General features: G+C 36.2%; 2 protein-coding genes across 2 annotated transcripts; one reads left to right on the forward strand and one right to left on the reverse strand.

Moving 5' to 3' along the window:
- Window positions 1-2,132: 2,132 nt before the first annotated feature.
- On the reverse strand, window positions 2,133-12,216 carry HAG1 (histone acetyltransferase of the GNAT family 1). The gene is made up of 13 exons (XM_088123003.1): window positions 11,506-12,216; window positions 10,940-11,004; window positions 10,651-10,731; window positions 9,387-9,458; window positions 8,843-9,011; window positions 6,667-6,710; window positions 5,797-5,896; window positions 5,431-5,499; window positions 4,531-4,585; window positions 3,623-3,738; window positions 2,977-3,070; window positions 2,501-2,642; window positions 2,133-2,422 (listed from the first exon to the last, which is right to left on the reverse strand). Exons 1-13 carry the CDS (start codon window positions 12,112-12,114, stop codon window positions 2,356-2,358), a joined length of 1,683 nt encoding a protein of 560 aa, XP_087979129.1. The 5' UTR covers window positions 12,115-12,216; the 3' UTR covers window positions 2,133-2,355.
- Window positions 12,217-13,025: 809 nt separating this feature from the next.
- On the forward strand, window positions 13,026-14,841 carry LOC111015749 (uncharacterized). The gene is made up of 4 exons (XM_022290871.2): window positions 13,026-13,171; window positions 13,410-13,780; window positions 14,216-14,332; window positions 14,609-14,841. The coding sequence occupies exons 2-4, from the start codon at window positions 13,457-13,459 to the stop codon at window positions 14,684-14,686; spliced, it is 519 nt and encodes a 172-aa protein (XP_022146563.1). The 5' UTR covers window positions 13,026-13,171; window positions 13,410-13,456; the 3' UTR covers window positions 14,687-14,841.
- Window positions 14,842-15,018: the final 177 nt, after the last annotated feature.

Below are 15,018 nucleotides of genomic sequence, written 5' to 3' on the forward strand. Positions count from 1 at the left end.
CATCAAAAATCCAATCCTCCATAGACCGAAAGTGCTGATCCAAGGACTTCCAAAACAAAAATTTAACTTGCCAAAAGCATGCCAAGTTTTAAAAAAATAATAAAAATAAAAGAAGACAAAGCAAGAATACCAAGAAAAGTAATAAAACCGAGTTCCACGTCTTAGTCTCAAATTATACTAACCTCTTCCAACTGTTTCTGATATTCCAGAAGCCTTTATCTAGTTATACCCTCGGTCTAAAAAACAACAAATCTAGACTTTACAGGCGTGGTAGCGTCCACTAATAGTACTGCTATCTTTATCTTCGTCCATTATATCTTCAAAAGACAAAATGCTGTTACTAACAATCACTGGGTCAAACAAGCTATAAAAGCATAAAAAAATCAAGCTCGGGGATTTTATCACTGCAGGATGTAGATAGAATTTAAAATGCCTGCATTCCATTTGAATCAGCACTTTGGCTCTCTCTTGATTGAGCTTTATCTTTTGTTATGAAATCACCTTCTTTCTCTAATATTCGAAAAGGTGTATCAAGAACCTTTCATTCATCCTTACAAAGATAGAAATAGTTCAAGTAAACAAGTGATATTACACATGCTAGCCAGCAAGCCAGCTATCTGCACGCTCATAAAAACAACCACCAACCATGAGAATATAAAATTTCTATATGGTACTCAGTTAACGCCAATCTTAGCCGTACGCTTGGTTTACTGGGCCTCTATATACAAATCACCATGTTCGATGATCAAAGTGCTTGTGTTGATTTTCTAGAGAAATTATTAGTGACATTTTATCCATTTCTTTTATCCTATCAACTGTATTTCAATAGCTCGGACCTCGTTTACAAAACAGAAACTTATCAATGACAGCAAGAAGGCCCCATAAGATTAAATACCTCTTTTTTAAACCGGTTGCCTACAAAGGACAACAAGGCCTTGCGAGCTATGAGACAAACGTCACCATTATATGGTCTGATGAGAACACGCCAAAATCACGTCCTCGACTAATGAAGCTTGGTATGCCCTCAATCCCCCGAAATCTGATAACGAGCAAAATACTAATCTTAATTTCATCAATAATTCCATTGGGATCCCGAGCTTGTTCCTCTACCAATTCCGCGGCTCCTCGCCTCCCGTGTCTCCTCGTTGCTGTTCAGACTATTCCCATGCCATTGATCCGACCCGGTTTCTGGATAAGCATATCAGAAAAAAATGGTACCATTCAACCATGTGCTGGTGATCAGGGTACTTGAGCTCTGAAGAGCCTTCACCTCGATCACCGCGTGCTAGAGAATGGTGCTCAACAACGTCGGGAAATCGTGGAGGTAAATTTTCATGGGCGGCTCCGATTTCCCGAGAAAATACGTAAGATAATTTCCTGGAAAACAGATTAGCATCCCAAGGACAACGCAATAACACACTAGCATTTGAAAAGCACGCAAGGGGAGAATGGAGGAGCTGAAATGCACTGAGAATAGCGTATGTTCCAAGGACAACGCAAATATAGTTTGGGTCGGGTAATGGCCGGTATTTGGCTAGAATACCCTCTCTCAAAATCAAAATACAAAATTCAAAATTTTAAGCTGAAATGCCCTAACCCTAAGTTTTACTTTTACCCCAATAACCCTCAATCTAATATTTTATCCTTCTACTTTCACAACCCCTATATTTGTTTTCCCTCTCACTTTATACAACTTGCATGTATTACTAATTTAGTACTAACATAAATGTTGATAGTTAATTGTTGAATTATAAAAAAATTATGAGTAAGAAGAAAAATACTCCACTACAAGGTAAAAATTAATTACCTTACATGGCAAAATGTCGTTAAATCGGTGCATGGAGGGCATAAACGTAAAGAAGATCAAATATAAGTTTGAAATCAAGGGCCTCCTGGTTTAGAGAAATTAAATCAATACAATGTAACAGTTAATTTTGAAGGCCTTTTGTTAAGATATATTTTATTCTAAAAATGCTATGAATAATCTCATTTATGGGGACTGTGATAACAGCACCCAATTCATATGGAGAATCTCGGTCGTCAAACTTTTGTCTTTTGCACATACAGTTGGCTCTCATTCCACCCAACCAGAAATAGAAATAGAGTTGTTTGAATCCTTCACACCAAACACATTAATGAAACTAAGCTATGCTCTATCTCATAAATCAATTTTACTAGAAAATATATGATACAATCCCATGATCTATAGGGGAAAAGGAGTTGGGGAAATCCTCACCCTAAACAATTAGGAATCAGTGTTAGAACTAGAAGGAAATGCTAGAATTGACTGTAATAAGGTTACAACTGAAAATAATCTGTACAACTAAGATTTATCTTCATTGGCCATTGCAAATGTTATGGTTGAATTTTGTTAGCAGATTGTAGACCTGATTGAAGTCTACTTTGAAAATGTGCTTCCAGCCTGCAAGAAACATGGGTAAGCCAACAAGAGGAAGACTAAAAACAAGAAGATGACAAAACAAGATCCATGGCACCGTACCTTGTGGCACATTTATAATAAATCGTCTCAGGAGCATTGTACGTCCGTGCATTAACAAACATTCTTCTCACATCTGCAACAAACATCTCGAAAGTGACGTAATATTGTTCCGAATCCACCCTTTTAGACATCGTCTTTAGATCTACAGCATATTGTCAAAAATGAACATGAATAACATCATAACATGAGAGAGTTGTATAATTATAGACGCTATTCTACAGCTTTATGTTCTAATAAGAAACAAATATTTCATTTATAAGTAAAAAACAAGAGAATGGAATAAATATATATATATATATATATATATCAACCATTCAAAGCCAAGGAACCGCTCCAAATGCAATTAACTGTCAGGTTCTAAAGTTACTGTCAGTAAACAGCGCTTGCAACAAAAATACAAAAGCAGATTGCATGCTAATATCCAAAGAATGCATCAGAGATCCGTGAGACTCATTTGTGAAGTTGAGAGTTCTTACCCACTGGATCCTTAATAATTTCATAATAATCAGGCACATCACGAGAATCAACTGGTTCCTTGAATGGCCATGCATCAACGTGGTCGTTCATTGACTGTTAGTGTGGAAAATGGCAGTAATAATCAATTAACAAACACAAGGACAACGCAGCTGCAAATGCCAAATTTAAGTGCGAATAGAAGAAATAAAAATATGAGTGAATGCATGGATATGCTGAAGTGTTCAAAAAAAAATATGGGCAGGGATTGACAATTGAGTAGATTAAGGATGGCAGTCACCGTCAGCCTCTCTCATAAAAAGGTTTTGAACAAGCAATAATACTTGAGTAGGTTAAGTGTGGCAGCAACCACCAGTCTCTGTCTTTTTTTAAATGGAAACTGAAAACATGGCCATTTCCAGCTTGATTTTGCCAGACCTAATTTTTTTTAGTGGAAGAAACAATTTCATTGATGTATGAAATTACAAAAAACCCTATGAAGGGATTACATGAAGCACTTCCAATTAGCTAGAAGGGAGATTTTGCAAGACCTAGTTAGACGATATTATTAGCACGATTGATTAGGTGCTCATACTTAAACTAAAACTATATGAATACCAAAAGGAAGAAAAATGAAAGTAAACAAGTGAACTTAAACGAGAAACCTGCCTTGAGAAGTGAGCGCATGAATGGAGTCAAATGTTTTTGATTTGAGATCCCGTCAGCAGAGTTTAAGGCTCTGTAACGTGAGAAGCCCCATTGATCAGGTGTCCATCCAGCCTCCTCTATTATCAAAAGTAGCAAACATCTTGTCAGTTAACTATTACATGTGAATAAACAGATTGCTACCAAAATTATAACTAACATTAGACCATAGACGACTTTGTTTATAGTGAGGTGAGTAGAAAATCTGCACCATTCCAAGAGCGCAGGGAGAGGGTTATCTTAAGGATCTAACAAGTGGTTTTCTGTTGTTAGAGAATGAAAAAACTGTAAACCGTACTTTAATAGGGATTTTCAAAAAACAGATCTTTTGTTTTTTAAAATAAAAGTTCAGTAAAATATATGGTCGGGTAACCGTTTTTAGAAGTCATTTTCTCTATCCTTTTAGTTTATTTATACGGATGATTGATTCTTCCAAACTAATTAAGTTGTTCTAGTATAGGCATATAAGTAAATGGTTTCAAGTAAACAAAAACCTTCTCTACAAGTTGCCTGAATATAGTTAGTTACTAAAAGAGGTTTTGAAAACAAAAGCTAGACTGTTCTGAATGGTTTTGAAGATAGTCTCCCAGACAAGCTTTTATATTTTCTCCTTCGCTACCCTCATCATCCAAGTCTCGCCAACTTATGGCACATATAAATGAAAGGGAAGGAAAGAAAATCATATATCTACTGGGCGCCACCCTTGACCTTAAAGAATAGTTTCTGGTAAAATGTCAAAAAAGTAATTTTGCAGATCATAAGAATAACTGATCTAATTAAAGAAAAAAATATTTCAGAAGTACTTTTGTCGCACAAAACCAAACCTATGAAATGAATGATAATCACAATCAAAACCGAAGGTAGAATCTTACTCAACCCCGGGAACTCCTCAACTTTGATGGATTTTTTGGGAATTCCTGCCTCCTTCTGAACAACCAAGTCTTGATTAGGCTCAATATAAAAATAGCAATTCATCGCTCAATAAAATTAGAAAGAAGAGTTTAAAAGGATGTGTTACTATCTAAAATAACAAATCGACAAGCTATGGGTGTAACCAAACTGAGACTACCTGCTACATGGTGAAACACTACTATATATCGATCAAAAACAGATACTTTTACTTTGACTTTGACTTTATGATATAAAAAGGAAAATGGAGTCTTGAGCATATTAGTTCAATCCAGTCTGGTATTTGCATCACAACATGAGAAAAATTAAAAAGAGATTTAATAAATAGATTAATAGACGAAAGTTTTAGATGTTTCAGTGTAACAAAGTACTTCTTTGCCAAGAGGAAACTAAGGAGGAATAAAAAAAACAAAAAAAGAACACCGTAAGTTAATATTTCATCAAGAAGCTCCATCATATGACTAGTTTTTCTGAGGCACCAAAACACTGTAAATCAATATAGGTAGTTCAACAGCATGCGCTTGTATTCAAAATTTAATTTGAAGGTTCATGAATCAGATGAATATCCAGGAAATATAAATCAAATAATGATAAACGTCAAAGTCCCTAGAAAGGAAGAAGAAAGAAAAAGAAAATAAAGAAGCGGAACAATATTCAACCATAAAAGTGCATTTCAGCCTTGTGCAGGATTTACGTTTTAATCCAAAAATAAATACAAAATAAGATTCCCAATTCATTCAACTTACAGGCTAATGTAATTTCTATCATTCAAGAAGGTACAAGTATAAAAGAATATAATTTTTTTATAAAAAGAAAAAACTGCAATTGATAAACAGATCAAGTTTTTAGAGATGAAGTCATGCCTTCTGAAAATCAAGTCCGGGATAAACAATGTGGCAGTTTGAAAGCTCTCTTATCTTCTCGTCAATTGCCTACATCAAACAGAACGAGAGGAGTTGAAAAGATATATATACTAAAATCAAATCATTACAAGAACCAGTCAAATTGATAAATACTAAGATGCTAACATTTCAATGTTCACCTCTACCAATATTTTTTTAGTTCATGCAAATTGCCAGCATTCTTATACAAACCCAGCTAAAAAAACTAAATCTTCATCATTTTTAGACTTCAGCCATCAATAGTTCCATGAACAAAAGAAAAATAAATAAATAGATTAACCGAACTACATATTTGAAACTGCAATGATCAAGCAAAAGACATCTTGCCTGCCTCTGACGGCGAATCATGGTAGACAGATCAGTGTATGGAAGTTTTGGATCAATTTTGCATTCCATAAGGATTCCTCCATCGTAGTCTTTTATGTACCTGGAAAGGAATATATTGTTAAACTTATCAACACTTCAAAGATTTGAAGAATGTAAAATACAACATATATGCATTTGCAGATACAAGCAACAGCAGCTACTCTTTCTTGCTTCCCGTGCAAACAATGACATAAAATAATGGAAAAATACATCAGACAACCATACCAAAGAAAGAGAGTGAAGGTGAACATAGAGCAAATTTTAAGTTCGAAGGCTTACACATTCTTTGATTCCTAAGCAGTCCATGCCTCCAACAGAAACACTGGGGCGTAGAGGCACGTCTGGAATAGTTTCCCAATAGACTCTTTATACTAGAGAACAGAAATCTTAACTGAAATTGTGTTAATTTACTTTACCCTATTACTACTTCTAAGTTTTACCACTATTGCTTGACAAGAGAAAAGTCAAAAAGGTTTTAATGCATGTGGAACCATGTTAAGCCGCCAGCAGAAAGTTTAAGAGAATGTCATTTTTGGAAATTCAAGATTTTGTTTTCCATTGTTAGCTCTAAGTACATTTGAAACTGCTACGTAATCATACTTTTAGTAATACATGGTTTTTCATTTTTATAGTTTTTGTAAATAGAGACAAAAGAGAAAAATCACGTGGCTTAAAACATTGCACGAAGAGAAATCAAGTCTAGAATACTTGCAAGATACAAGAATGAATATTGAATAGTATGGAAAATTATTAACAGCACTGTTCGTTGTCCCAAAAGATATGAAAATAAACTTGTCAATCTTCAAAATAATGAAGATGCTTGTGACATACCCCTGCCATCTGTCCTTCTCCAAGTGTATTTCTTTCGTGAAACCCTACAAGTTTAAGGCCCAAGTCAATTAATTTTTCTTTTTGACATCCAATCCAAAATTTAAAAAAAAGATTATGGAGAAGTGAAATATAATAAGCAAAAGTGGATCCTGTCTAAACACAATTTTCTAAATGACCATGATAACAAATCAGTCATGACTGCATTGTTTTTCCTTTTTAATAGAAGTAGAACTTTTAATTAAAATAGCGCAAAGTGACGAAGTACAAGACTCCCTTTGAGAGTATGGTAATATCCCCTAATACAATAAAATGCCCGAGATCCTATAGGTTTACAAATACATCTTAAATGGAAATTCATACCTCTCTAAGTACAAGGAAATTATGGAAACTCCCCCAAAATAATTAATAACCACAGAACAGAGAAGGCAATGAAGATATGCTTTTAAGTTTTGCTATATCTACTTCGGGCCAATCAGAAAATTTGTAATTGAACATACAAGACTTCCTTTAGCAGTATGATGACTTGACTTCATTATTCAAATTCGTATTTATGTAACCTACTGTGAATGCTCATCTGAAATATGACATTCTATGAAAAGTTTTTTTTGTCAGGTTCAGTCTCCTTATCAAGTGGAATTAAATAATAACTTATTGATCATACCACAAAAATGCCCAGGATAATGGTCAATCTCAATATCAGAAAACAATTTTAAAAATTTTGGTAAATGGTACAAACCACCCAAAAAGTGTGGTAATTGTTATAATTGCACCCCTGAACTTTCAATTGTAAAAATTAAACCTTCAAACTTTCATGAATAAAAAAATCAGACCCATAAACTTTCAATAGTAAAAATTAAACCCTTAGACATTCATATAGTGAGAAAATTGCACCACTAAACTTTCAGTTGTAATAATAAAATCCTTAAACTTAAAAAAATTAGATCTCTTTGAAAATTCCACTCATTATGTTGAGACAATTTCTCTGATTCGGCTCCATTGATGTCATCAGAGAGCTCTATTGATCTCTCAACTTGCCGTTCATAAAGGAAAGAAGATGATGTATAGGGGCGGGACATGATTTGGTTGACGGTGATTTATCTCTGTTTCAGAGATTTTACGACCCGATTGGAGAGACGATCCTTGTTGACGGAGTCGACGTTGAGAAGCTTCAATTGAAGTGGTTGAGGTCGCATATGGGTCTGGTGAGCTAGGTGCTTTCCGCCACCTCCATTAAAGAGAATATTCTTTTTGGGAAGGAGGATGCTGTCATGGACGAGGTAGTGGAGGCGGCTAAAGCTTTCAATGCTCATAATTTTACTGCTCAGTTTTCAAGAGGATACGAAACCCATGTAATTAATAATAGTATCAATCGTTTTCTCAAAACTTTTGTTAAATTGTTGATATTTTGAACAGAAAACATCCCAAAATTTTTCAGATGGGTGCGTGAAAGGATGGAGAAATCTGCAGGGCCGAAGAGGAATTTAGAATGAAAAGTATTGTGAAATGGCAGGGAACTCTGAGAAAGTAAAGATGGGTATTCAAAATTGCGAGGCCGAGTGCTTGAAAAATTGTTCTTTTTGATTTTGAAGAAGCTCTCCAGCGACATCAATGGAGTCCCACCAAAGAAGTTTTCAGAGTGAAAATTTTAAAGAGATCCTTTTTTTTATTTTTGAAAAGTTTAGGATGAAATTTTCTCACTTATATTTTTTTGGATAGGAGCAATTTTCTCACTTGTATGAAAGTTCAAGAGTTAATTTTTCACTATTGAAATTTTAGGGGTTTGATTTTTAGTTGGGTTTAATTTTTACAATTGAAAGTTCAGGGATGCAATTGTAACAACTTTCATACTTCAACATTATAACAACTTTCATACTTCAGCATTATAACAACTTTCATACTTCAGCAATGGTTCGTGCAATTTTACGCAAAAAAATTAAAAGAACAACAGGCATCCGAAGTCATTTTTTAGTTGACAGTTGATCAAGTTTACAATTTAGCTCCACAAGTTGAAATCCCTGTCCTCATTCCAGGACAGAATTAGCTTTGTGCCGGAAAACCAAACATGCTTTATGCAAATGAATAGCAAAGCAATATAGAACAATGTGTGAGTTTTTACAAGAATAGGCAATGAATTAACAAGCATCCAGATGAGTATTATAAAAATGGACCACCATACCTGCTTGGTGAAGTAGCCAACAGCATTATTGTCCGCATACGTGAGAAAATGAGTTAGGCCATCAACATCACGTGCATGCTGTTTTAAGTGATTCATCAATCTGGTACCGTATCCTTTTACTTGTTCATCAGCTGTTATAGCACAAAAGGCTATCTCCCCAAATTTTTGGCTGCAGTAGAATGCCACAAGGAATGAAGGAAGAAAGCGAGAGAAGGGGGAAAAAGAAAATAAGTCAAGAGATCGGCTCCCAACTTAAAAAGATCCTACCAGCACCCTAATCCAATTATTGTTATATAAACAAGTAACCAGTAACAAATGAACATCAACACAAAGGTTAAAACAAAAATAGAATGAGACAAAGGACTGTAGCAGATATGTAAACTGAACCAAGTTTTCAAGGAAAAAGAACAACTTAAAACAAGTTTGCCTCACATCCAATAGCAAGAGGCTACTTGTTTTTGTTTTTCTTTCATTTTTTATTTTTGCACTCAGCAATTGGCAGGCAGAATAGACTAAATAGTGCAGGCCATATCGTAAAAATCACCTGACGTATGGACGATATGTGATGCCACCAACAACCTGATTTCGTCTTATAACCATCACCGATTTGTGGTTCCTGCAAGTTAAAATTTAGAGAAAATTACAAAGAAAAGAAATTAATATTACTGTACCATGAGCATTAATACCAGACTGCCAATTCATTTTTCGTAACTAACTTAATGCCAGCCATTGAGCATCACAAACAATGGGTTTCACTGAAACTAAAAATCCAAGATGACCAACTAACTTAGGTAACGCTTGCAGCCTTGCTCAACAATTTAATAACTCATAGCATAACACTTCAATACAAAAAAATGATTTGTGTATAAGGCCTATTCCAAGGAAGGTTGGCACTGAAAAAAGGCAGCCCCAAAACAAACAGATAAATTAGGGAAATTAGAAATTTGATCATCTCCTGGGAGATGAAATGTCCTTCAGATAGTAGAGTCTTTTTTAACAATTTTTTTTTTTTTTTTGGAACAACTGATAGTAGAGTTTTAGAACAGGGTTAGACAGTTTCTTTACGGAGATCCTGTCATGGAATGTTAAAGGTGTGAGAGCTTATCCCAAATGTAGTGTGTTTAAGAAAGTCATTATCATCATCAGTCCGGTTATGGTTATTTTACAGGAGATAAAGCTTAGTGGTTTGAATCACATAGTTTGAATTCTCCGTGGAGTTCTTGAGGTATTGGTTGGATGTCGCTAAATGCTTCTAGCTCATCTGGTGGGATTTTAATGATGTTGATGAAGCTCTCCTTGGTCTGTTATTGACTCTGTTTTCTCTATTTCTTCCAATGTCATTTTTGTCGTCTCTAGCTCGTAGAAGCATCAATACCCAAGATAGGATTCAAAGAATATTTGCTTCCTGGGGTCTGCAGCCTCTGTTTTCGGAAAGAAGATATTAATTACTTGTTTTCATGTTGCAGGTTCTCAACAGCTGGCTGGTTTTATCTGTTTGAATCTTTTGGGCTCACTATTTGTTTCCCAAGACACATAGAAGACTCGATTATAGCTATGACGCCAAGAGCCTACAACTTACAAGCATGTAAACCAAACGTCTCCCATTTTATTTATTTTTTTTAATAATAAAATAAGGATATGCATTGACTCAAAACAGAAGGGAGAAACAGCCTAAAGCCGATACGGACGTGGGATCCCTAAGCCTAAAAGGAGAGGTCAAACAAAATGCCTCCAAATTAAAACTGGTGTGTATTTCAAGTCTCAATCTCTCACCACCCAATAAGAGTAGATATTGTAACTGTAAGTACCTGTCCATAACAAGACGGACAATGTATTCCTTAGGCATGTTAGGTAGTTGCCGGGCAAAAATATTCTTCAGCCCTATTAACCTGAAAAATTCCACAAAGAATGCAATATTACATCAAAGCTATTATTACTTAAAATGAAATCACATTGGAAAGCATACAGCCTGTCGTGGAGGCTATAACTAGAGGTGAATGTGTCATCAAAGACACACAAAAAAAAAAAACACCGCAAGAGTGTTACAGAAAAAGGAATTACATGCAGCATAAAACTTAGGCAAAGCAGAAAAAATACCAAACCATATGCTCATCCACACCATCGTTTGAAAGGCATACAAATTTGAGTAACGCTGCTTCCTCCTGAAACATTATGAATTGACGAAACCCTCAGTAATCCGGACGTAATAGAGCTAATTTATTGCTCACCTGTATTTATCTGTTGGTCTTTGATCTTGTTACCATGAAGGTACCAAAAAGATTTTTCTATAAAAATAAACAAATAAATCTCTTCATTGACTAGTGAAAATTTACAAAGTAAGGTCCAATAGACCACGTGTTACAAATACAAACTCAACACTGGGGCTCACAAAAACCCACTCCAATTTGTATTAATCACAAAGTAGTATAATTACTAAAATCACTATCTATGAAAGCCTAAAACAATATATAAAATTTTGCTAACTCAGAATAATTTTATCCAATCTTTTCCCTTGTTTTCAATACTCTTTAAAGAAATCGCAGATGGGTATTGCCAGCCTTTCCCACTGCCACCACTTTTCACTCGCCCCAACTCTTTCTCGCACTCATCCCACCACTGATTGATAAATTACTCTTGTAAACAGTTCAGACCAGAAAACATACCTCTCTCTTCAAGCTCTCTTCTCTTGAAATATAGGCACCACTAGTCTGTATACTGTCGGCGAAAATTTTCGAAGCATCTTCCTTCACTACAATCCCCGACGTAGAATTTCCTATTGTCCCCGCTGCTGGACCTGCCGCATTGGCGCCAGCAGCCGTGACTCCATCCTTGTTGTCCGCATTCTCGATCTTCACCGTTGCATTTGGCTTGATCTTGGTTGTACGCGCCGCAGAAGCTGAGGCAGAGGCCGAAGCAGGACCAGCGGCACCACTGTTATCGAGTCGAGCAGCGGTGAAGTTGCGGATAGATGAATCATTATCGAAGTCGTCCTCATCGTCCTCGACGACTGCGTCGTCGGAATCGTCGTCGGAGTCGGAGTCAGCTCCGCCGCCGCGAGCTGAGATGCTTTCGAGGTCGTCGTTAGATGTTAAGGCACCGTCTCGTGTTTCGGCGGAGAAGGATGGAGGGAAAGGAGGGACGTGGTCCTCGGATGCCAATTTGCGCTTGTGGATGGAGGAAGTGGCGGAGGCGGAAGCCGAGTGGGAGGGGGAGGGGGATTGAGAACTCCGGGAACGATTCGTACCAGTGAGGTGAGCGGAGTGCGTATCCATTGAGAAAACTGCGTGGAAGAAGCGACTACTGTCTCCGTTTCAGGTACAGCGAAAGCGAGGGGACAGAATTTTGACGGTGCTGGGGCTTCGGCTTTACACTGGTTCACCACGAATCTCAATCCTTCACCGGTTACGCCGGTGACTGAGAGTACACAAAGTGTGAATTGACATAAATGCCCCCACCCAGGTACTCCCTTTTTCAGGAAAAAGTGTTATTTCGGTCTCTTAGAGTTTCAACTTTAGAGCACGTGTCTAGGTCCAAATTTTGATAAATTGTTCTAAATAGGCCCATAACTACCTTTGGTTGATTGATAGTTAAAATGACGCGACACTGATTGTATTTTGCCGATTTGTGAAATATATTAATTTGATAATATTTAACTTTTCTTTATTTATTTTTTCTCCAACTATCTTCATCTTTTCAGGTCCTTATTCTTCATTCTCCAATCTCCAACGATTTGTTAACCATGAAGAGGGAACGAAGGAGAGAGGGGACCTGTACCTACTCCATCTCTCCTTTGTGTTTAATGAAGGTTGCTGGAGGTTGGTAGACTAATGATCAACTTCATCGGACAGGAAGAATGTATCAATTTTGGACATAAATTTGTATAAATATATTTTTAAATACGTTGATATATACATTGATATCAATTTATATATTTTGATTATTAATTTTTTCGATAAAAACTGCAACTAATTTTTATTTTTCTATGTAAATATGGAATACAGATAATGGATCTTTAAATAAAAAATATTTATTTACGGAAGGGTTATGTGATTACTTAAAAAAAAAAATTAAAAAATATTCGCACTCAATTTCATATATTTGATATAAAAAACTAAATTTAAAGAAAAAATGGCAAAATTGTGCACTGCCATTGGTTGGAAATTGAAACACATGGTGAAGCAAAATAATGGTATATTTTTATTTTTAAAATTCATTAATTTTAATTCTATGTCATTCATTTATCCCGAGTGTTATCTCCCTCCAAGCCCCATTCCGCGCTCGCAGCCTCGCAGGGATCCCTCAGCTAATCTTCTCCCTCCTCCCACGCCAGTATGCCTCCTCCACTCTTTATTTTTTCTTTCTTTCCTTTTACTTCTTCGACATTTCGTCGTGTATATTGCTGATTGCTGTGGAAACGAGGTTCAATTTTTGAAATTTAACTGCTCCTAGAATTGCGACCATCCTGTTAGCTACGCGTTTCATGTGGAGTGTGAATTTTCTATGTGAAATTGCATTTTTCAAGAAGCTGACTGATTTTACGCGATTTTTGGTTATCCGCTGCACCCAGTCGATTGAGGAAGAAAACTGAAGAGATCGGACGAAGATTTGGCAGTAATGTCTGCGACAGTGTTGTCTTACTGCAATCCAAGTTTAGCTTGTAATTATGGGAGGATGGATACGAAACGGATTCCATTAGGGCGTGTACGGCCGATTGGAAGGAGAAACAATGGCTATCACAAGTTTACTGTGTTTGCCGTTAACGAAGGATCTGCAAAATCGAGCGAGTCCGAAGAAACGATCCCTTCTTGGGCTAAACCTGATTCGGAGGAGCCTCCTCCTTGGGCAAGGGAAGAAAGCAAGGAAAATGGATCCCAACAGGGATTTCAGCTCCCATTCTACGTTTACCTACTTGCTTCATCTATCACTGCAATTGCCGCTGTAAGCTTCCCTCTCTTTACATACTTCTTTACGGCATTTTGGATGTTTATTTTTATTCTATAGCTGCTACATGACTTCCAGTTTGCTCAGATTTTTATAGAAGTGAACGACATTATTACCTCGAGTTAATATAATTGTATATATTAAACAAGGAGAAAACAATATCGTAAGAACTTTAACTTGTAACGTTGTATTTTGAAAACAATACGGCCACCATTTGTTTGACAAATATCTCCAGTTCTTCCTGTCTGTATCCTCTACTGCGTATTTTTTCAGATTTCGAAGAATGCAGTAAAATTTGAAGGGTTGGAGGGCGAGTGTATGTAATTAATTTATTTCTTCAGCAACGATGATATCCGTATTATAGATTTTGGGGTTATGAATACTGATTGAAGCCGTTTGTATGTCTGTTGGAACTGACCTCCAACACTGCAGATAGGTTCTATATTTGAGTACGTCAACCAGAAGCCTGTGTTTGGAATTATAAATTCAGACAGCATATTTTACGCTCCATTGCTTGGATTTTTTGCATTTACTGGCATTCCCACTTCTGTAAGTTCCTCTGTCTCCATTTTTTGATATTCGTGAATGGATTATCATATCTATTCCTCCCTTTTTTTTTTCCATTCATCATGCCATGAAATTGAAAATAAAACATCAACGTTTGTATTCATCTTCTCTGAGTTGTATCAACTCCGAGCTAGAAACGTTGCACATTAGACACCATATTCTGTGCTAACTGCTTAGTGACATTGAGAAGAATGGCAATGCCATTGCATAAATATGAACTCCCACTTACAAGAATCTCTGTCTAATTGCTCGAAACAGGCATTCCTTTGGTTCAAATCTGTCGAAGTTGCTAATAAGGAAGCTGAGGATCAAGACAGAAGAGATGGTTACTTGTAGAATATTTTTTCAGACACGAATTGATTTTCCTTTGATCTGTATATTCCCTGTGACTATGCTACAGTGTAATCGACACCAATTAGGCAGCTATTGTTGGTATAAAATTTTCAATTTCTATACAATAAAATATGCATCTTATTTATTGTTTTCAATAATGATAGACTAGTGTCAAATTCAATGATCAGATGGATGAAAGTAAAAAGCAAGGCAATACAAAAACAGAAGCCCAAAACAAACCATATAATTAAGCAACCCCTTTTCACCATAAGATCCTAGAGGCTTTAACAGAACAACCCCATGTAATTTATGCCCTACTGATCCTACATTATCTC

This window comes from Momordica charantia, assembly GCF_013281855.1.
Source record: "Momordica charantia cultivar OHB3-1 chromosome 1 unlocalized genomic scaffold, Mcharantia_2.0 BLBB01000001.1, whole genome shotgun sequence".
Lineage (NCBI taxonomy): Eukaryota > Viridiplantae > Streptophyta > Magnoliopsida > Cucurbitales > Cucurbitaceae > Momordica > Momordica charantia.